This window comes from Bactrocera dorsalis, chromosome 3, assembly GCF_023373825.1.
Source record: "Bactrocera dorsalis isolate Fly_Bdor chromosome 3, ASM2337382v1, whole genome shotgun sequence".
Lineage (NCBI taxonomy): Eukaryota > Metazoa > Arthropoda > Insecta > Diptera > Tephritidae > Bactrocera > Bactrocera dorsalis.
Window position 1 is genome coordinate 61,401,354 of NC_064305.1, and position 22,796 is coordinate 61,424,149.

Here is a 22,796-nt window from a genome sequence, read left to right on the forward strand (position 1 = left end):
ACCCAATTACCTACATTTGCTTTCGACCCCAAACTGAGTTTTGACCAGCCTTATTCGGAAAAATTAACTAAATCTGACCCTCGTGAGAACTTAGTTGTTTTTAAAAAATAACCGAGGCTGGACCGTTACATACGGTTTTCTTTTTTCATCATCATGGCTTTAGGAATCATTGTTTTACAGGTTTTTGAAGGAACCCTACAAAAAAAAGAAGGGGAATAGTCGGTAGGCAGATAGAATGTATGTCTGACGGCTCATGATCTAACGAGGAGACTCTGAACCAACCCGTGTTTCTTCTCAAGTTCGTCAATATAACAATTTTTAACTGTTTAACCTCTGAATAACATTCAAGATCGGCAGATACAATGCTTTTCAATTCAAAGCTTTGAGCTCGCCAAGAAGTTGTTAAATAGTCGCTTCTTCATCTACAGCTTGGCATGTCTGTCAATAAGAATGTTACCTTTTGGAATTCCTACTAGAGTTCTTCTGTCATTCCTTCTTAGTTTTAATAGTCTGAATCTGCGGCCAATGTTCCATGCTTTTCACATTTGATTTGGATTTACTTCTCCAAGCCTCAGCTATATTTATAACATGTTTGTCGCTTAAATATCTACATAATATAGTCAGACTCATATAAATTCCCTCTTTTCCGGTGTCTAGTTGTTGGTTGGTGCCTCCACTGGCTACTTCTTCCGCTTTACAGTTGCCAGGAATATCACTAAGTCCTCGAACTCATTGCAGGTTTATCGTGAACTATGATGTTAGATCCCTTAAGCGATCGAAACATTTTTGTATTATCTTTAATGACATCTTCAGAGACTTTAGTGATTTCAAAGCTAAATGGAACAAGAAGGCTTTCTAAATAAATTTCTTTCCTAAATTGCTGTTATCGCCGTTTGGAAGATACTGCATTGATTTGGTAGCTGAATAGCGATTCTGGTACCTAGTTTTGCTGAAACGAATCACTTCTCACACCATTATCTATGTAGATCTAACTTATACGTATTATATATATGCTTATTCTTGTGTCCCTCTCTGGAAGGCAAGACAATATTAGGGAATAATAGGGTATGCTTTGTTAATACAAAAGAAAAGAGTCTGAAATTTTTGACTGTTCACAGTATATTCCGTTATATTTTTTACTTTCAGTGCAGTGGACCCCCGAAAATCCCTTCATAATTTCTTTCGGGTTCGTGAAATAAAAAGAAAAACTTGGAAAACAGCTTCGGTGTGTTACATATTATCTAAAAGAGGGTTTCTCACCCATCTCTAGTAGTATCATTGAATATTACTTTACAATTTCACCTTGATTAACAAATGCCAGTTGCCAAAGCAAAACTATTTCTTGATTCCAATAAAGGTAAATGGGCATAATTGCAGCGCTGACGAATTTCGCGGGCAATACTTCGCTGCAATTTTGCTTGCTTCAGCTACCGCATTGTAGTTGTTATTGTTCATAATTATAGATATTATGTATTTGTTGTTTTTTTGATTGCTGCCGTTTGCAGTACGTGCTTGCAATGTTGTTGCGCTAATTTACATAGTGCACTTTGCTGTTATTGTTGTGGCAACATCTTTGGTTTTAACTTGTTGCTTTTTAGTTTGTTCCACGCGTAGCAACACCGTTTTAATTGCTTCATCATTTGTTGCAATGCATATGCTCTATGCATATATAATTATGGGCATTATTTTTATCAAAGCGGCACGTATCAAGGATTGTGGCAGTGTGGCAGCAATGCAAATTATTTGCCCACTCAACTGGTGACTGTGGAAAGGTGGGTAGTAAGTTAGTTAGTAAGTGCACCTCGCTGTAGGGAGCTGGAATGTTATTATTTGCTTCTAAGTTTTTTCCATGGATGATTTTCGTATCCTAATGGTACTTCGGCGCACCTCCAATAATTTTTATTATTATTTTATGATTTTTGTGTGTTTAAAAAATTGTTTTTCGGAAATCTAGAATTTTTATTAAAAACCTACCTCAGCGGCTATTTTGAAAGCAACCATCAGTCGAAATAATAGTCTCAAGACTTCCTGGAACTCGCTTCTAAGTTTTTTTGATACATTATTTTCAAATTCAAACGGTACTTTGAGCCAGTTCCAAAAATAATTTTGTGAATTTTGAGGAACTGAAAACTTTATTTTTCTAAATGTTTTGTAGAACTTTTATTGAAAATCGTCTAACCAAAATCGACTATTTTGGAAGCAACAGTCAGGCGGAAGGTCTACAGAGTTTTGATTTTCTGACCGGAATATAGACTTTGTGCTAATCATAATCTAATGTATTTCAATCGATAATTTTTGAATTCTAACTTCAGTTCGGATGACTTTTTAATTCTCAACCGTATTTCGGCCCCCATAACTATTCTAAGACTCTTGAAAATATTTCCCAAGAATCCTATTGAAGATCCATTTGGTCGAAAATTCGTCGAAAAAAGGGCTTTCAAAATCTATACTTCCGAGAGGGACTAGAATTATATAATATTACTAGCTGACCCCGCAATTATTTACGACTTTTGAGATTTTTTTTGGAAATGTCTTCTATTATTGAAGATTTACTTGATCGAGGATTTAGTCCATTTTAAATGCAACCCGAAAGTTTCTGGTAATATGAGGATTTCGAAAAAATCTCAAAAACCGAATTTCTGGAGTTAATGAATTAAAATCCAAGTTTTTGTTAAATAAATATATTTTAAAAGATTAAATAACTAATTGAAGTTTTATAAAATTGTATATAATAAACATATTTAATATTAAATTTATAATCTAAAACAATACGTCTTGCATCATAATTTATCAATTTATGTATACTTCTTCCTCCAATCCAGGGCGCTTCGCATTATACTCCACAACTATAAATTCTTTTTCTTCCTGTTCTTCCAATCTTAACCGCTTCCCATTAAAATTCTTCAAATTCTTGTAAGGTCCCATCTATACTTGAATATTATTCTCCATAATCGAAATCTAACCGCCTGCCTTTCACTATTCTTTCATGTACCAGTGGCGACTCAACGTAGGGTATCAACATTGAGGATAATCGTTCGTCATTCAGATTTGGTGTTTCTATCGCTGCTTCTTTAACAATCGTTGAACCTATACATTTTTTTGGAGTTTCCTGGTCGCGCTTCAGTGTCCGAAAATGCTTCCTGTGGTAGTTTGTCGTCAGACTTCTTCTCTTCAGTATACACATTTGAGTTTCGGCAAAACTCCTCGACCTTCTGCTGGAAAAATTCCACAAATTCGTGTAACTGTGCATTAGAATCGTAGATGTCGGAAATGTCCATAATTTTTGTTCGAATTTTGAAAAATACTTAATATCAAATAGTAATATTTTGAAAGTTGTTTTTTTTTTTTTAATTCTTGAAGCTTTCTACTACGCCAGGCGTGTTTTGGTCTCTCTGTTTTGACACTGAGACTAAGTTTGGTGAAAGCTGCACACGCCTTTTACATCATCTCATGTATGGGTATATTATGTAAGTACTTAATTTGCTGCATCCTTCGACATATTTGACTTAAATATTTTCAGGTAGAACTTACTAGGAAAGGTCCTGTTCCCTTTACATACAACCTCGGGTAGAATCTAACAAGTATTTAAGCGTAACCTTATGAGATATTAGATTAGAGGTTGACTCATACAGTCCAACATTAATTCGTCCATTTTGGTAGTGTTAAATTTATATCTGTATATGTGACCTGGTCTACGAAATGGGAGCTAACGTGCGAAAACTAGTTTTCTGGGAAACAGCTGTTAAAAATAAACTCGTTTCGTCAGTTTCTCGTAATAAATTGATTTTTTGACACCTAAGCCCCCTTTCCGTAGACCAGGTCACACATATACATATATTTCTTGGATTCCTGAATGTCGGCTTTGTGTTCCTGTGAATTCCAGTATTTAATCGTAATATTATACTCTATTTAGTTTGGACAGAGAACAGAAGTTAATAAGTTTGAGGCTCAATCTGTAAGGGTCAAAATGTAACAACTTTGATTTAGTACATCTGACCTCATTCTGGGAAAAGTATTTTTTGGTCATACGAAATTTAGACTTTTGCCTCATTTGTTGCCAATTTATTGACATATTGACTTTACTTCATTTGTGGATATAACTTTAGCACCTACTAACCAAGCTCTACTTTAAAACAAGAAAACCTTTCATTAGGCGGACGAGAATCAGTACTATACATAAGTATTTTGTTTGACCGTTGCAAGAACTCTTGTTCGAATCAGTGGTTCCTGGAGAATTTTTTGTATAACTGAATTTACTGAGCAGAGAGAAAGAAATCTGCATTATAAATGTCCGTTAATGAGCGGCATTTGCTGAATATTAGACAGAACTGTCGAGGCCATATAATTTACTTGATTACTGTTCCAAGGAATGAAAAGTATATCAGTCCGGTCTATGAGCAACCCCGCATTTATGTACTCGCAAGGATTGTGATTTTGGGCTACTTAGGCTAAAATGCGAGACAAAAAATCTGAAAACTTTAGAACAAGGTAAAGCTCAGTGGTTACCAGCCACAGAGATATTTCCAAATTATGGTATATAGAGAAATATTTACTCCTCAAGGTATTATGAAAGTATACAGGAAAGAAAAAAGGCTCTCCACTCCAACTGAAGTAAAAGTTCCTTTCTAGAATTGAAGCGTTTAAGAAACTAGATAGAGAGAAAAAAATCTCAATCTAAGTTTAAAGGGTTTGTCTAGGGCAACCAACACAAAATGATTGCAGCATTCCACAGCAATAAATGCTGTTTTGTTTTCGAGCCTCAAACTCTGCAAGTAGTATCTATGTATCTATTACCTAAGCATGTATTCGCCTATTTATGGCAACCATTAAGTCATTACACCCATTCACTATCAACATAACTCTCTTGTCAATTGTTATATTTGAGCAAGAAGTCGCGCGAGTAAGCTTCCAAGATACATGTGTTTGTATTTAATGCGTACAGTAGCTGTACTCCTAGTCATCACTGATCAATTTAAGATCATGATGATCGCCTTTTTTGGTTGCAACAACAGATCATTTGTGATCGTTTTATGGTTTGTTGCCTTTAATAAAAGGAAGAAAACAATATCGATTGCTCTCTTAGTACATCAATATTACCTAAATCTGCTGAAACATACTACCGCTTAATTGGAGCGTCGAGCAACACTCAAACAAACCCGCTCCGTTCATCTGCTAAACAGCTTGCCTGCCTACCGCCAGCCTTGTGCCGAAAGCTCAGCGCTACGGCGCACCTCTTTATTTGTGGCAGTCAACTGCACTCCCAAATGACACAGACATGATCGCGCACGAGCACATATGGTCATTGCATGAAGATGCCGAGACAAGCTACTCTAACTGCTATCGAGCTCTTGCCCCGAACGAGTCGTCCGTCGCATTGAGAAGTAAAGAAATATGCCGAATTGTAAGCGCTACACGCCGCCGCGAAGCCGTAGTGGCGACGGCAGCTGTGTCGCTTGTGTGGTCTGGCGTGTTGAGATCTTTATGAGTGCGATCGCTGTCAGCGGTAGACTTGTAGTGACATATACACTTATGCAGTTGTTCAACGACTTAGTGCGCGCTTTTTGGACGAACTGCGTTCGACTATGGTTTACTCGCTCGCTGGTACACACTCATTCGAACTGGATATATAGATATAGTACACACGAGACCGTCGGTTGATCGGTCTATTTGTTTGTTGGCTCACATATGTACATACATATGTATATGTAGGAACATGTAGTATATCTGTCGGCTGTTACTAATTGTTGCATACGGCTGAAATGAAATTGTCTTATTGCAATCAGTTGTGTGGCAGCAGCTCCACATACGGCTTAAGCTAATCACTCTTACCATATAAAGGCTTTACGGTAGCCAAAGAGATTACGAATATGCGAGCTTAAGTATAAATAGTGCTTCAAGGATGAATATGTTTTAAATTTAGCATGACAGATGAAGCAAGGAAAGTGATTTTTGTGGAAAGTAAGTTGAAAATTGTGAGGCATTGAAATTGAAGTATAAGTGATCCGAATAGGGGTAGGGTGTTATACTCAGTTGAAGTACTGCTCCTACTTAGTCAAGCTAAAAATTTTAAAGAGAAAGAAATAAATGCATTAATTCTTTTTGGAAATCTCAGTCGCAATCCTGGTAAAGAGAATTAAAATGGAATAGTATCTGGAATGTCTGGCATATTCTATTGCAAATAAGTTTTACTTTGGAATAAAAAATACTCTATAACAATACTAGCCGGAAGAGTTCATTAGTGCTCTCGAGAAATTCGGGAACGAATCGAATCTCAAGCATCTCATATATTGTCTTCTCTGCAGCACTACTGTGTTGGGGCAGTCCACGTGCACTACGAAAGGCACCCCACAAGATCGGGTTCTGTCTCTTTAACTCTGATTTATTTTGTATTGAAAGAACTCAAGAGATGAAGTTGTTGGGTGATGGCCTATGCATATCGTGTTGCTTTTAATGTTAAAGAGAATTTATATATACCGTTGATGAGTTAATCAAAGAGTAACTCAATGCAGTAGCTAGCTGAGAGCAATGTAGCGGCTTAGTTCTAAAGTCTATTTATAGCGGTATCTTTTCCGCGGACATACATATATACCTCCGAGAGATATGTTAGCGGAGTCGCTAGAGAAGAGGCGCATTGAGCTTTATCATGTTCGGATCGAATCGGAAGGAGGAGGTTGCAGGAGGAGTCTTCTGTCAGGATCTCTCATTCAATTCTTGTTCCAGACTGCCAAGCCAATGTATTGTCTTTCAAGCAGAAGTGGCAGCCATCAAGGTAGCCACAAAAGTACTTCTCCGAAGTCCGATGAGCTTCCATGAAAATCCTCATACCCAAATTCCTTTGAATGAGTGCGAGCTAGTGTTCTCCTGTCTTTGCGGATTTGGGCGCTAGATCTAAGGGCCTCACGTGAGCTCAGCAAGCGTTGGTCGGAAAAAGCCGTCTGGCACAGCGTAAAAGGTTCATTGAATTGTTAGCTCTTAGTAGGTTCACATCGGCATGGGCTTTCTAACGGGACACTACCCCATTAGCACTCATGCAGTGAGACTAAAGAATTGGAGGACTCAACTTGTCAAATTTGGAAGAAGAAAGATGATGTTGAAACATGTAGTCACATTCTTCTTTACTGTTCAGCTTTGAGCTGCAGCATATCGGTTAAAAACTTTCTGTGAACCTGTCGAATTCTTTGGAATTGATTTATATGTGTAAGCGGCCTCAATAAATTTGTGCAAGCTCTATGCGTTTTGTCCACATGCAATGGCATTTTTGATCAATACGTTGTAGTTCTGGGCTTCACAACAGATAGGCGTATTTTGCTGTCCAAGTGGGATTATTCATTAGACGCCTCACGAGAAATCAGCATACTTACGAGGTATGACTATTAAGTACTGAGACTGATTCCATAAAAACCGTATATTTGAATTATTATTCTACAACTCTGCCATCCCCTTCAAAGTAGTCTACTTGGGCAGCTATACAGCGATTCCAGCGCGTTTTCCATGCTTCGTAACATTTCTGGAACGCTTCGACTGGGATCTCCGCGAGTATCCTCGTCATGGCTGCCTGGATGTCCGTAATCGACTCAAAATGGGTTCCTTTGACCAATTTTGTTTTAGGAAACAAACAAAAGTTACAGGGTGGCATGTCGGGCGAATAAGGCGGCTGTTGCAACACGGCGATCCCTTTAGAGGCCAAATACTAGGACACGCTAAGGGCGGTGTGGCACGGCGCGTTGTTGTGATAAAGGATTTAGTTACGAGCGATGTCTGGGCGCACCTTGTTGACTTGTTTTCGCAATCTTTCGAGTACTTGGCAATAGTAGACTCGATTCACAGTTTTCTCCGGTGGAACGAATTCTTTGTGGACGATTCCACAGCTATCAATAAGGCAATAAACATCGTTTTGACCTTCGACTTGCTCATGAGAGCTTTTTTCAGGCAGGGGCGCGCGGAGACAACCATTGTGAGCTTTGGCGTTTGGTTTCCGGGTCGTATTGGAAAACCCAGCTCTCATCGCCTATAATAACTCGATCAGCAGCGTGGGATCGTTTTCCACTTGTTCCAAACAGTCTTCTACGACGGCTATTCGAAATGCTCTTGATTTCGTTTTTTCATTTTCGTGACGAGCACTACAAACACACGTCTACTCAATTTGACGCAGCAGGCGAACTAAACAAGCTAGAGCGATGGTACATATATCAATGGAGAGGGGAAAAGAGAAAGGGAATTTTAAGGTCATAGGTTTACCACAAGCGCGGCAATAAAATCAGTCTCATTACTTAAGTGTCAAACCTCGTATCTAATCAATAGAAGAGTCCGGCTTCATAAGTAGTTTCCAATTGTTGTAGTCAATTAGACCTATCTAAGGATTATTGGTCGAACCAGTTACTACGTGCACAAGGGTACACCAAAAAGATTTGGAGAATTTTTTGTATAATTGAAAAAATTTCCTTTATAAATTTTGGTCAGAGAAGAAGTAAGCATCTCATGATATTTCGATGTAGTTATATGTCTTCGGTAGTTGATTTTTCTGATTTCTTGAAAGCCAACTGGAAAGAAAGGCCATGTCTCGCACCGCTGTCGTATTTTTTTAATAATTTTCTTAACCAATAGCCAAGTGCCTGTTTTTGAGCGATCAACAAATTATGTTGGAACCCACTTGAAAAAAAATATTTATGCAATCAAATGTTCAATGCAATCAAATGTTCATGCAATATTAATGCCCATAGTTACCTTAATCCCACGTTAAGTCACATGACGATCTTGCTATATCAGTTTCCGCTCAGCATCAATAATTTTCGGAAACACAACTGATTTCGGACGACCTTCCCGAAATTCATCGTGGCGTGATCTACGGCCTTGATTGAATTCACCATACCATCGATAAACACTGGCCCTTGATGGAGCATCATTGTCAAAAATCGAATTAAGTCCGTCTGTGCACTCTTGATGAATTAATCCAAGTCGAAAGTTGTAAGAAATAATCGCACGAAAAGTTTCCGATTTTAATAAATTTTTTGATCGATATGAATATTTTAAGTTACTGTGAACAACACAAATACCGTTCGTTTGGCAAAATGTTCTGAGTATGTATAACATCAAAAAACTCCAACTTTACATTTGCGAGTTGCCAGATGCCAACACTAGTGTTGCCGAATCCCGAAATATATGTATAACGTCAGACAGAGTATGGACTCGGCAGCTGGTTCGTCTTCTGTATAAAGAAATAGATCAGTCCGGTGCACGCAAAACACCCTGTATTTATATACTATGAAGTATTCCGAAAGTGTAAGAGTCTATCAGAAAGAAACTCGAATAAGCGTACTAAATCCTTATGGTCGCATGAATTCCTCTAAAAATTACCATTTATTTTCAAAATCTTAATTGGCTGCTTTAATCTCTCATTTTACAAACCAAGCCAATTTGCCATCTTTAATTTACCAATTTTCCTTTTCATTTTATTTTCTCACTTTGCTTTCACGCCACAATTTGTATTTTCGCATCACTCTATTTTTATATTTTCGCGCTTTCTTTGCTTTACACCGGGTTCAAAGTTCGCGTTGCTACCAACATTGGCCACCTCCACCTGCCATGGGCTTGGAAACGATTTAAATCTCTTCGGCCTGTCAGCACGAAGGCGCGAGTGTGAAATTTAAAACGTGATAACACCGTTGTTCCGGAGGGGTGGGCGCCAGCGACGGCCGAACATCTGTTAGCTGGTGTTGCGCTGCTTTTCGTTGGTGATACCAGTGTAGCGTGTGTGTGTTTTGATATTGTGGCTGGTGCGCGTGAACACGTGTTCAACGGAGTCTTCTCGACACGCCGCACACTTTTTATTTGATTTAATTTGTCTTCTTTAAAACTTGTGGACTCGCAGATATACTCCAATTTAATCTGACAAACACACACACACACAAACCAAGAGGAAGATATTGAAAGCGCTGCAGCGTTCTTAACCCTCATTTGTTGTTGTTGCAATTTGATTTGTTGTTTATTGCCGCTGTTGCTGGCGCCGCCGCCGCCGCTGCTTTGGCGACAAAATTGATTTGTTCAATTTTTCCAACGATTAAACTCGCTGAAATTGACATTAGTAACGGTACATTTACTTTGAAGGTTGCAGCGCAATTCGACGCGTCGCCGCTCGAAGCTTTCACATATAATAATGCGTTCCGCGGCTTCGTGCCCGGGCGTCGTATCCGTCAAATCGTCGAAGTGTCATTCTCGCTGCGTCAGCAGAAATTCTTTTGTTATTGTTGTACGGTGCGGAAGCCGTGTAATTTCGGCATTTTTGCACGTCTACTCGCTGTCTTCCTGATTTCTGAGGTATGCTAAAGTTTGCCGCTGCAGGAGGAGGCGGGCGGGAGTTCTTTTTTTTGGAGAAATGAAAAGTTTGTGTTAAGTTTAACTGACTTCGCTGACGAAATTGTTGTTTTTATTGTTGCCACTGCTGCCGCGCTAAGGAATTTAATCAATTTTGGCCCTTTATTGATTGGCACTTTGCCTTTAATGTTTTCTTATTTGTCGTTTTACTTAATTTAAATCGATATTTTAAACCATATTTAATTTGTGTTTTCTTCTCTCTCTTTCTTTGCAGGACGAAGTAAGTACAAAATTCGGGCAATGAGTTAAAGAATTAAAAAATTATTGAGGTTACTGTTACGGGTGAGTATTTTGGAAATTAAAATTTCTTCTTACTTATAGACGCTTACGCGGTTAAAGCCGAGTTTACAATAGAGTGCCAGTCGTTCTAAGTGAAGGCAGGTCTTTCTCCACCTGGTCTTTCGAACGGAGTAGGGATCTTCCTTTTTCTCTGCTTCCACCGGCGGGTACTGAGTCGATTACTCACAGAGTTGGAGTATTTTCATACCTTGGGACGACATGTATTAGTGGGTCCGATATCGGCGTTCCGACCAATGAGTAGCTTCTTGAAAAAAAAAGGTTGTGTGCGAAACTTCCGAGTGATGTCTCGAAAGTTGACGGACTTACGATTACATTTGGTCGACCTTAGGTTAGGTTAGATTAGTTGACTGAGCGAAAGATCGCACTTGGACTGCAATATTCAGTCGTTTGTGGCGCCATAAAACTATGACTCCTATAATTGGAACTTACAAATCGGTAAAGCGCCTTGTAGCCAATAAAAATTTGCTCAGGCGTTTAATGGAAAAGAAATTCACAGTCCGGTTGGACATCTAAAAGTTGGAGCTCCCAAGTGTTTAAGTCTTAATCGCGCAAATGCGGAATAATCAAGCAGGAAGTGCTGAGATGGTTCGACCTCGCTCGTCTTCTGCTATTCAGCTTCTGCAACTGGCGTCGAACAAGATTCTTAACCTTACAGTAGGGACACCGATAAGGTAATGACCCCATAACCAGGGAGAGACTAGCTTTACTTAGGACAAATAGCTCACTGGAAAGCTTTCGATCGTTCTTGGGCCTTAAAGAGTTTGCGATACCAAATGAACCGTTTTTGCGAAGCTTAGCTACCAGCCAACTTAATATGGAGACAACGATACAATGTCCGAGATTTCAGATCACATAGACTAGCTCCATGTACAGACATCAACCAAAGTTTGTAAATGTGTAGAATTGATCCATAAGGAATAATTAGAGCGCTGCCAACCTCCCTAATGCATAATTTAATTTATGAGGACACTCCGACATGTACTTTTTATTTTCATTTACTTTTTAATGAGGAGGAAGCTTCCAAAACCTGTATTACATGTCTGTGTGGAACGCTAAGCCAAAGTAAACCTCCTACCATTATATACCAATTCCTTCGGTATCGCCGTCACGCATTACGTCGGAAGGATGTTTGAGCAATCCTCATACATTTGTAATGCACTGAATGCATTCAGTATTAAGTTGCCAATAAGTACTTAGCTTTGGCGATGTGCTTCTCAAAATGGCTTTCATTTAGTCCAATATAATTTACTCGATGTTCCAACTTCTTTAAGCAGACTGAGATCTGGAAGTTGGCACGTGGTGAAATCTACAGAATACTTATAGTGGACGGAGCAGCAGTTTGAGGCCCAAGTCGATCAAATGGGCTTTGTTGACAGGGGACGTGATAGCTGCAATAATGGAAGAATACGTATTGTTTTATTCAAATGGGCCCGTTTTTAGTTGTGCCCCTAACCATTTTGTCCTTCTCCATGTCGTCGATGTAGATCACGTCTTGTCGATCATAGAAAATAGGGACCATCAACTTTACAACCGATGGCACAGTTCGTTCTGAGTAGGTTCGCCGGGAGGCGCCCTATGTTTCAACTGTATCGTGAACTGTGATATATGTATATAAGTGGATACATTTTCGTCCGTGGCCCCATACAATGTAGAAACTACTTCCGATTATGCTTAAACATCTATAAAATAAAGACTGTGAGGTGATCTCACAGTTGCGCTTGGTGTAACTATACAGCGAACATTCATGACATGATTTATTCGGTGCTGTTTTTGCACCTGTTATCCAACCCCCGCTTGGTTCGTTAGGTTCAAATTTGTTGTCATCGAAGACATCTTCCGATAGGCCCAGAAATAAGTTGCGCAAGAAGCATTCTAGATGCTCAGGTCAACTCAAGCTCTTCGTCTGCAAATGTTCTTTTCTTAAGCATCCCTACAGAAACTGTTTGGAGTCATTAAATGGCAACCAGCCATTAAATTAAAAAGAGGAAATATATGTCTCTGGCTACATGTTAATAAAATGGACAAAAGTGTTATAGATATAACAGAGTCTCGGTGTAGTCAATCCCTAACTTGCTTAACAAGCAGGCAGTTGTGGCGTGAATGGAGTGTGGTGTGCCCATGCCCGCTATTAAAATTCAAAAGGAATGGCATAAGAACTCTAGTAGGACTGCTAGCTCTCTTATTGGCAGACATGTCAGCAGTCGGGGGTTACTATACAATGACTGTTGTAGAAGCTGTCAAGAGGCACGTAGAAGAAGAAGATATTATAAAATATCCTCTATGCGAACACAAGGCTTTGTATAGGAAAATAATCCCGTTTTTAGTCCTGGTGGTTTCATAATGGGCCGCCCAAAGGCTTACGTGCGTCAACAAAAATCCAAAATATCTACAGTCTATATATATGCGTTAGTAGCGTCATTAGGTCGTGTCTGCTTAAACACTGCTAGTTTAATAATGTTTTTGCAAAAGCGCTGCTTTCGATCGAAACAGAAATAAGAATCGAACTACTGTGATATTGGCAGTGACAGTTGGGCAATCTAATTTTTATTTAACCCCTTCCTTCAACCCGAAGGAAGTTGTTTTCCCTTTAATTAACAGTTAAATGTTGACAAGCATAGCGAACAAGCGCGACAAAAGTGTTGACAAAGGACACCAGTGACAACGAAAGGAGTGAGCAAAGCACCCCATTGGAGGGAAATTAACAAAGTATGCCTCAGAATATGCAAAGTAAAGTGATAGTACGACCCGATTCCGGTTTTGCCAAAGTGAAGTAATAAAATTTTATTGCGCCACAATGGATTGTCGGATTGTCGGATTGCTGAGTGGGTGCAGAGTGACAGGCAGAGAGTCTTCCTCGGCTTTTAGCACAAATACAGAAATAATTGAGCCACAAGAATTTGAATTCGCTCGCCAGCCACAACGCTTGCGAGAAAGTTGTGCAATTATGTATACGAGTATGTGTGTGGGTGTGTTTGAATCCTTTATTCGGTCTTTAATTATTTTTATGATATTTTCCAACATTGCCATATTAAAATGTTGACACTTAATTTCATTTCCACCAATACATTCGCACACTCGCCACTCCTAATTGCTTTTTCGTGGAAAATGTCCGATGTCGAATGAGTTTTGTATGGAAGTAGTAATTGGTGAGCGTGCTGAAGTGAAAGTTACTCCTTTATTTGAATAGTTTTGCGAAAATGAAGCAATTTCGACAGCCACTAATGGGCATTTCTGGTTTTCAACTTTTCAACTGGCCGCCAAGTTGAGCGAAATGCAAATGTAGCATGAAACGGCAAGTAATTATTTTGAGATATTGGAATGAGTGGCTTACAAGCTAGACATGCTATATGTACACACATTCATATATATGTATGTAAATATATAAGTTCCAAGAAACTACCACTCTGCCCACAGGTTCGCAATAGTTTAGCTGCCCCCACTCTAACCCCTCTTTCAACACGCTCGCTTGGCCAGCGTTAGGGCACAAACAGAAAACCGCGACTTGAACGTCTTGTCGTGCTTCCGAGTTATTAATAACGGCAACTTCGACGCTAAGGAACATATTTCAGTGAAATTAAGAAATATTTGTGGTCACCACAAAACTACTTAATATATCATCGTCTTGGACTTACATAACATCGCCATTCGCATATTAAAGTGTATAAATCATTTGTGAAATATGTTAAATGACCCGAAATATTTACAAATTGTTTGCGAAATGCTACAGAGTTTCGACATTTTTTAATGCCTAACATGGATAGGGGGAATCGGCTTAGCTAAAAGGCTTCAACATTTCACTTTGATGGTATGCCTTGCTTCCAATGCGGGAGAAAAGAGGACGAACTACTGAAATGAATCACTAGAAAATACGATCCTCAACGTTAAGGCAGGAAAAGTCTTGAATTTGACCTCCAAATATAGTGGAGATCTTCTTCTTTGTCGACTATGTCGATCGTAACTGATGATAGACTCAGGAGATACTTCATAAAACTATGACAGAACAACCGGGCCTGAATAGTTGCGTCTTTCCATTGTAGAAATATTATTACTTTTGACGTTATTTGAAAGCTCGGTGGGTCTGATGCTAGGTTGGGTAAATATGCCGGTATCTCGCGAAATCACGAATAATCTCATTTGGACAGCTAGTGATGTCTGTCCGTTGCGATGCTCAAAACACTTAAAATCAAATAGACCGTCGCATAACGACAAAACGCCTAGAGTCTGACACATTTATTAGGGCGACTAAAGTCAATTCCAACCAATTCATCTGTTTCGTATAAAGTATGGCAACCAAGATCCTTTAGTCTCAATTACTGGAAGAGATGTTGCCAGATTGTTAATGAGACTTTGTCGTGTTCGGACTCCTGTCATCGCGTTCATCTAAACTGCTAAGAGCTAATTCTATAGATCGTTTTCGTTCCACTTTGGTCCGAAGGCTTTTGCAACCCACAAGTGTTAGTTGCTGCCCAACGCTTGCTGAGCTCGTGCAAGGACAATAGATCCAATGTCATACATAGTGCATGAAGAATTTATTGCCAGCTTTACAATTTCAGACGCTTCCGCTGTGCCCAATTATCTCACTCTCTACTTTCGGAGTGGATTCAAACTTGACATGAACTTTGATCCATCATCCATATATCTTAGAATGGTATAGTGACGATAGTGCGATGTAGTGGCACAAGTTATCGGGAATGCAGCCGAAATTATAGATGATTTCGGAAAGTTTCCCTCTGGGACCCTTAATGTGACCTGTTTCTCGGAGTCTGATAGCAGACCGGTGGGACTTACTACATATGTACATATCTTACACTACTATCAAATAGTAAATACTGAGCATAAATAGGCGAGTAGTTAAAACCCTGACAATCACTTGACCTTTAAAAGAATTTCTGTCATGAAAATTTTCGAACCGCTACTGAGTTTTATTATGTTGAGCTTAATTTTTTTCGAAAAACAAAAGCTAAATTTCAACAAAGAACACCATAACCTTAAAAATAGCAGGGTGAATTGTTTAGAACTAGAACGCATGGCGACCGCACAGCTTCAGTTCTTTCCGGATCTTGGGTTATTGTTGTGAAGGTGCTCTTTTATCAAGCTCATCGACTTACCCGTTTTCGGTGTTTCTATTTTTTTTATAAACTTGAGGCAATTAATAGTTAGACCAAATACTTCTTGACTAGTTCTGAGCATACAGTCAGCCCCTGTGAACGCTCCGAAGCAGTAAACTTACTGTTACGCTGATAACAGACCGCTCTGCTGGAAAGACACACGGTGATCTAATAACGGGTGATTTTTTTGAGGTTAGGATTTTCATGCATTAGTATTTGACAGATCACGTGGGATTTCAGACATGGTGTCAAAGAGAAAGATGCTCAGTATGCTTTGACATTTCATCATGAATAGACTTACTAACGAGCAACGCTTGCAAATCATTGAATTTTATTACCAAAATCAGTGTTCGGTTCTTTTCTTTTTTATCGACAAATTTTGTTCAGCGATGAGGCTCATTTCTGGTTGAATGGCTACGTAAATAAGCAAAATTGCCGCATTTGGGGTGAAGAGCAACCAGAAGCCGTTCAAGAACTGCCCATGCATCCCGAAAAATGCACTGTTTGGTGTGGTTTGTACGCTGGTGGAATCATTGGACCGTATTTTTTCAAAGATGCTGTTGGACGCAACGTTACGGTGAATGGCGATCGCTATCGTTCGATGCTAACAAACTTTTTGTTGCCAAAAATGGAAGAACTGAACTTGGTTGACATGTGGTTTCAACAAGATGGCGCTACATGCCACACAGCTCGCGATTCTATGGCCATTTTGAGGGAAAACTTCGGACAACAATTCATCTCAAGAAATGGACCCGTAAGTTGGCCACCAAGATCATGCGATTTAACGCCTTTAGACTATTTTTTGTGGGGCTACGTCAAGTCTAAAGTCTACAGAAATAAGCCAGCAACTATTCCAGCTTTGGAAGACAACATTTCCGAAGAAATTCGGGCTATTCCGGCCGAAATGCTCGAAAAAGTTGCCCAAAATTGGACTTTCCGAATGGACCACCTAAGACGCAGCCGCGGTCAACATTTAAATGAAATTATCTTCAAAAAGTAAATGTCATGAACCAATCTAACGTTTCAAATAAAGAACCGATGAGAATTTTATGCGTTTTTTTTTAAAAAAAAGTTATCAAGCTCTTAAAAAATCACCCTTTAGTTTCAAACTACAAGTATAGTCGAAGTGGACCTACCCAACTTTCATATTTTGGTCAACTGCGCCGAAAAATAAGCAATTTTATGAATGGAAGCAAATAAATAAATTATGTATGAAGCAAAAAGCTTTCAGTGCTTTCAAAGAGAGCCGGTTGGTTTGGTTTTCATGAAGTTAAACCACAGGAGTTTTTTTATATGTCACTTTTCCTTCGAAACATTTGACCATCCAGCCCGGAACTCTGATGTTGTAAACTCGGCTATAACCGCGTAAGCGGTGTCTACGCTAACAGAGTAGGAGAAGACTCCAGAACTTTTTTGCTCTCTGACTTTCGAAGATGAATGATTTGCCTAATCAACGACTCTGCCTTTGCACTTTATATTAGCTTTAATTACACAAAAGTCAGTTCATGTCAACTTCGGCACAGAGTGCCAAATTGTCGTCACCGTCTTTGATTGCTTTCCGAGTAGGCGGGGGCAGCAATGACTACGCGAATTCGCTGTCAAAGTTCAGCCAAAGCTGTGATGACGCGCCGAAAACCAAAATAAAATTTAATTATTCAAAAGCAAAATTAAGTAAAACACAACGAAAGACAACTGGAACTTTGGACTGTTTAACATTTGAATTAATTGCGTGGGCAACAACAACGGCAGCGGTATATACATAGTAGTGACAGGAAAACCTCCTTGTCGAAGGACGAAGGTGGGTGTTGCATGAATTTGGCTACAATTCCGAGCGCTTTGCCGAATTACAATTCATTGGTGCCGTGTAATTTTTAGCTCCTCATAAATCTTGGCGACAAGTTCGTGCGTGGATGCCACGGAAATTTATGCAGACTCGCTGCGCAACGTGGCTGGGCTTAAAGCAAGTGGTTTACGAAGTGCGGCAATGGAGACTGCTCAATGAGGGCGCCGGCCAGGTAGTGTCCGAAAATGTAGGCAAAGCGCAACGTTTGCGTCCAGTCATTGTGGCGCAATTACGCGCATATATTTTATTTCGGGCAAATGGAATTTTTATGTTCCGGTTGTGCACATGCACACATAGACACATAGGTAACCTTGCATGGGTGCATACAACCCTTAGACACACGTAAAATTTAGTAGAATGTTGATAATTCACAATTACTTACTCGGGCTCCCAAGTACCTCTGAATTCGGGTGAGTCCTGCTCAATTAAATGCGTTTTACACGGCTACACATATACATACATATATATTTACACATATGTCTCACGACTTATAACGGTGGTCATGCTTAGCTACACTTTTTCACACTTCGTCTCCTTTGCTCTTCCCCTACTTAATGGCTCTGTGTTATGTTCTCTCTGTACTTACAGGTCCGCGTACACGTAAGCCGAAGAAGTTGGCCGGTGAGAAGGGCAGCAGCAGCGGTGCTTCGAATGGCAGCGGAAGCGGAGGTGGCGGTGCTGCCACCGCAGAGGATAAACGACCGCGCACGGCGTTCAGTGGCTCGCAATTGGCGCGCTTGAAGGTGAGTTATTGCTGCGCAATGAAATTTAATTTCCACCGAAGCAGAGGCAATGAATTGAAAAATATCTAGACGTATTTACAAGTATATACTGTATATATGCCGTGGAGTACATAGACGCGCTATTTATTATCTTAAGTGGAAGGCAGTTTATAAACTAGTGGTAGAAGTAGCAGAAGAAATTGCATTTTTGTTAATAAAATTGGAGTATTTTTTGTTTTTTTCGTAGGTGAAAGCCTTGCGATTAAGTATTATAGCCTTTGCTATATTATTCTTCTACTTTGGCACTACAACCGTGATTCGGTCTGGGCCCATAACACAATACACCAGTTTCACATCCCAAATACAGATAGATCGCAATGCACTTGGTCTTACTATTGAGTGCGTGGGTACCTTTACTTCCGTTGACCATCCAATCGAAGGATCTTTTCGCTGCAGCATCATCTTCCATGTGAACGACATGGCCAAACAGCGTCTTCGTTGGCTTTATATGCGTTTATTTACATCCATGTCAGCGTAGAGCTCTTACATCCTTGGTTCCATTGCCTTCGGTATTCATCGCTTAAGCGAACGGCTCCAAAGTCCTGGTAGTTCTCTTGAAAGCTCTAAGTGTTTTCTTATTTCGGTTCGTCATCGTCCATGTTTCTGCGCCTTAAAATAAGACGCGATAGATGAGAGACATATAGAGCGTAACTTTTGTTCGTCGAGACAGCGATCTGCTTCTCAAATGCTTACCAGTACAAAGTAGAACAAAGTTTTCCACAATACCAACCTCTTTTGCTTCTTTTTTGCATTACTTTAAGTTATATTTATACCAAATATCAGTCCTTCTTCGTCGTTCATGTAGTTATATCGATCTAGCGCACCTAGTATTTATAACCGGGTATTTTTTTAAATAAGTTCCGGTCTAAAACTCTTAAAATATTGTTAAACAAAAACTAAATAAAACAAAGAAACTAAAGCCGAATTCCTGATAGGTGCTAGTGAGGCGATGTTGAGCCTAATTGGAAACATGTATCCAAGGGCCTTTATCCTACGAATGCAGACTGCTCTGCGGTTAATTGGCAGGTGTTATGGATTTTCAGGCTCCCTGTTGCAGAACTGGTAATTTGCACAAGAAGCTAGGCCCATGTTATACGAGTATAAGTGCTCCTTGAGCTTATAGTGGCCCGTGTAGAATGAACAAGTAGTCTGAAGTCCCTAGGAAGGTTTATTATATATCTACACCGACTGAAGTTGTATCCCTCCAATAGCAACTTGGCATGAAACATGCTTTGGAGTTGTTGTCAATACCTCTCTCTGCATACGCCTTCTTCCTCTCTTGTCACTGGCGACGTCCTTAGCCATTTCTCGTAACTGTTGCCTTGTCTTTGTTGATTTGGTTCTGGTTTCGTTGGTGTCAGTCATCTTTCTCTTACAAGCCTTAGCTCAACATGGTGAGCTGTTGGGTCTTAGCTGGTATATTACTTCCCAATTCGGCCCGGTGTTGGGAAGGCTCCGTTCGAATGCACTCGAATTTACATCCTGGTTGCAAATCATCCAGTCGTTACGGAAGTCGCTGAATAACTTGGATTAGGAGGTGGCAGCACTGGTTGGGAGATGCCGAGTATGCTTTGCAGCTTAATTCCCTGCATCACGAAAAGGTGCCTTTCATTTGCAGAGGTAGATTAGATGGAATATGGATTGGATGTAATTGAAAAGACGCTCTGGTGAGCTCTAAGTTTTCGGAACCGCATTTTGTCCGATCATATGTTGCTTCATTTAATCTATATCAGAATTTTCTCATAGATACTTGTTTTTTTTGTTAAGTTTGTGTTTTTTTTTACTTTTATAAGCTTTGGTATAGTGAAGTTACCAGAGTACTAAGCCTATGTGAGTCCGGGTGAACAATACCTCGGGTCGCGGTGCATATTTCAATTTAATCCTATTCAGAACTTTTTTCCATATTAATCTTAAAAAATCGAGAAATACTGGTTTTAGTAAAAAGTTTAATTTGCATCGGACATAGAACATCTGGAAATCACTTTTCTGAGAGTAGGAATCGTATACTTTCTTCAAGAGCTTGGAAAAATAGTTTTAGATAATTATAGCCTCTTAAAATACTCATATTTTTCCTCTCTTCACTATTTGTTTATATATTTCTCATTTCTTCTTTTTCGCCCCCAAAAACAGCACGAGTTCACCGAGAACCGCTATCTAACCGAAAAGCGACGCCAACAACTCAGTTCCGAACTGGGACTAAATGAAGCGCAGATCAAAATTTGGTTTCAAAACAAACGTGCCAAACTGAAAAAGTCGAGCGGTACTAAGAATCCCTTGGCCCTGCAACTAATGGCGCAAGGCCTTTACAACCACTCGACGGTGCCGCTGACGCGTGAAGAAGAAGAACTGCAAGAGCTGCAGGAGCGCGAGAACGCAGCAGCGGCCGCCGCAGCAGCAGAGGTAAGAAACGGTAGCGCCACGACGGCAACAACCGTGTCCACGTAGGTACTCTTACACTGCTGAGGTAATTGAATTTGGGGACAACGAAGTAATACTATGGATGTAAATTATATTAATTAATTAATTTATAAAACACTCATAGCAAAAATATGTATACGAATGTAAATTATATGTACAAAATATTTAGATTTTATTGTTTTATATTTAACTAAATGAAATATGGAGAGCGAATATGAGAAGTGACGGAGACTGTGTTGGACGAGTGATATATTCTTTCGTACAATAATAGAAAAATATTTTAGTTCTTATTGTGAATTATATGCGAAGCAACAACACAAACTCAGTATTGCTTACGAGCAAGTGAGAGCGAGGCAAAGGTGTTGTAAAGTAGAAATCACTGATCTATTGTGAATGAGCACTGGAAAAGTTAAGGAACCGTAACTAACTTTCATTACATTTTTTATCTTTCCCTATTAATTTTGAATATGAAAATGAACTTAAAAGAAAGACACGTGATCAATTTCTTTCAAATTTCCAGAAGAAAGTTGCTATTTTGAGTATATTCCTATATATTTTTTGTATATAGCCAAGGAAATCGTGGAGATATTTAATTGTATTATAGAGAAACATTTTCTTACCAGAATCTCGTCAGCAAAGCTGTTAATAAAAAGAATTGATATTGTTAGTAATCACCTAAACTTCTTCTCTTTCGCTTCCTTACAACTCCGCATATTCATTGCGAATGACCTATAAAAAGCACTACGATCATATTATCCATTGTTCCTATGATTTTTATTATGATTTTTTCTAAATTATTTGTTGAAATATCTAAAGAATCTGAAAGAATTTATTCTCCAAATATCTTTTTTAATTGTCTCGTTCGGTAAGAAAAAACAGGTTTAACAACAGAAAATAATTTTACATGAGTTGCGGAGTTCCTTTACAGCCTGCTTGGTAAAAACCGTTACTTTTGACTATTAAAAGCCTAGATAAACACTGCTTTACTCACGATTTGCGTTAAAATATGATTTCATTAAGCTCTTGTAGACTTTTTTTATAGTAAGTTGACCAAACAAAAGTTTCTTAAAATATCCATATGTCTAATGACCTGTGTTATAACGAAGATCAAACTCCTGCAGATTCCTCAAAATAATTTGTTATTCTGAAAATATTCCTTTAAATATGTGGATTAGATATCGCCAAGAAAATCGTTGAAATATAGGTTAATTATATTATAGAGAAACACTTACTTACCAGAGCCTCATCAGCAAAAGTCTTCATAAGCTGTTGTGCTGTTCTTGTCTTCTATATTTCAAGCTTTGATTTACTATAACTTGTTTAATATATTGCGTCCGGTAATACGTCAATTTGAGAAACTTAAACAACAGTTTGACTTGACCTCGAACACATTAAAAGTAAAAACATGCAACTATTGCTCTAAGTCCAGATCTCGGGAGATTAATGACTCTATGTCGATATGGCATAGCAAACACCACAGATTGATAATGGATCCCAGAATTTAAGACAGTTCAGAAGGGTCTTTAGAGATAAGTTGTTTAAATTTGATTCCAAATTTGAGTAGTATATTTGAGAATAAAGCATAATAAAGTTTCTTATTTATAATACCAGTTATAAATACTACATCATCGATAGAGAGAAACTGCAAAGGCTTTAATAAGATCTTTTAACCCAAATTTTTCATAATTTACATTAAATAAACCAGATACAGTAATTCCAAATTCGTAGTAACTATTTTTGATTTAATGTACGGTCATACATACCATTTATTGAAGGCGAAGCAAATCTTTGGGAACTCTACTATATGAGTAAAAAATCGAAATTGAGTTTTTTATTGCTTACGACTCACACCATCATATATTTTCTTCTTCTTTATATATAAAATTGCAAAAAAAAATATAATACAGTTGAACTTCCATAACTCAAAGTTCTATTACTCGAAGTTCTCCATAACTCGAACTATTGAATTAGCAA

The 22,796-nt window shown here is 38.9% G+C and overlaps 1 protein-coding gene across 1 annotated transcript; it reads left to right on the plus strand.

Moving 5' to 3' along the window:
* The first annotated feature begins 17,380 nt into the window (after nucleotides 1–17,380).
* Nucleotides 17,381–22,414, plus strand: LOC105233942 (homeobox protein invected). The gene is made up of 2 exons (XM_011216120.3): nucleotides 17,381–18,365; nucleotides 20,535–22,414. Exons 1-2 carry the CDS (start codon nucleotides 18,177–18,179, stop codon nucleotides 20,847–20,849), a joined length of 504 nt encoding a protein of 167 aa, XP_011214422.2. The 5' UTR covers nucleotides 17,381–18,176; the 3' UTR covers nucleotides 20,850–22,414.
* Nucleotides 22,415–22,796: the final 382 nt, after the last annotated feature.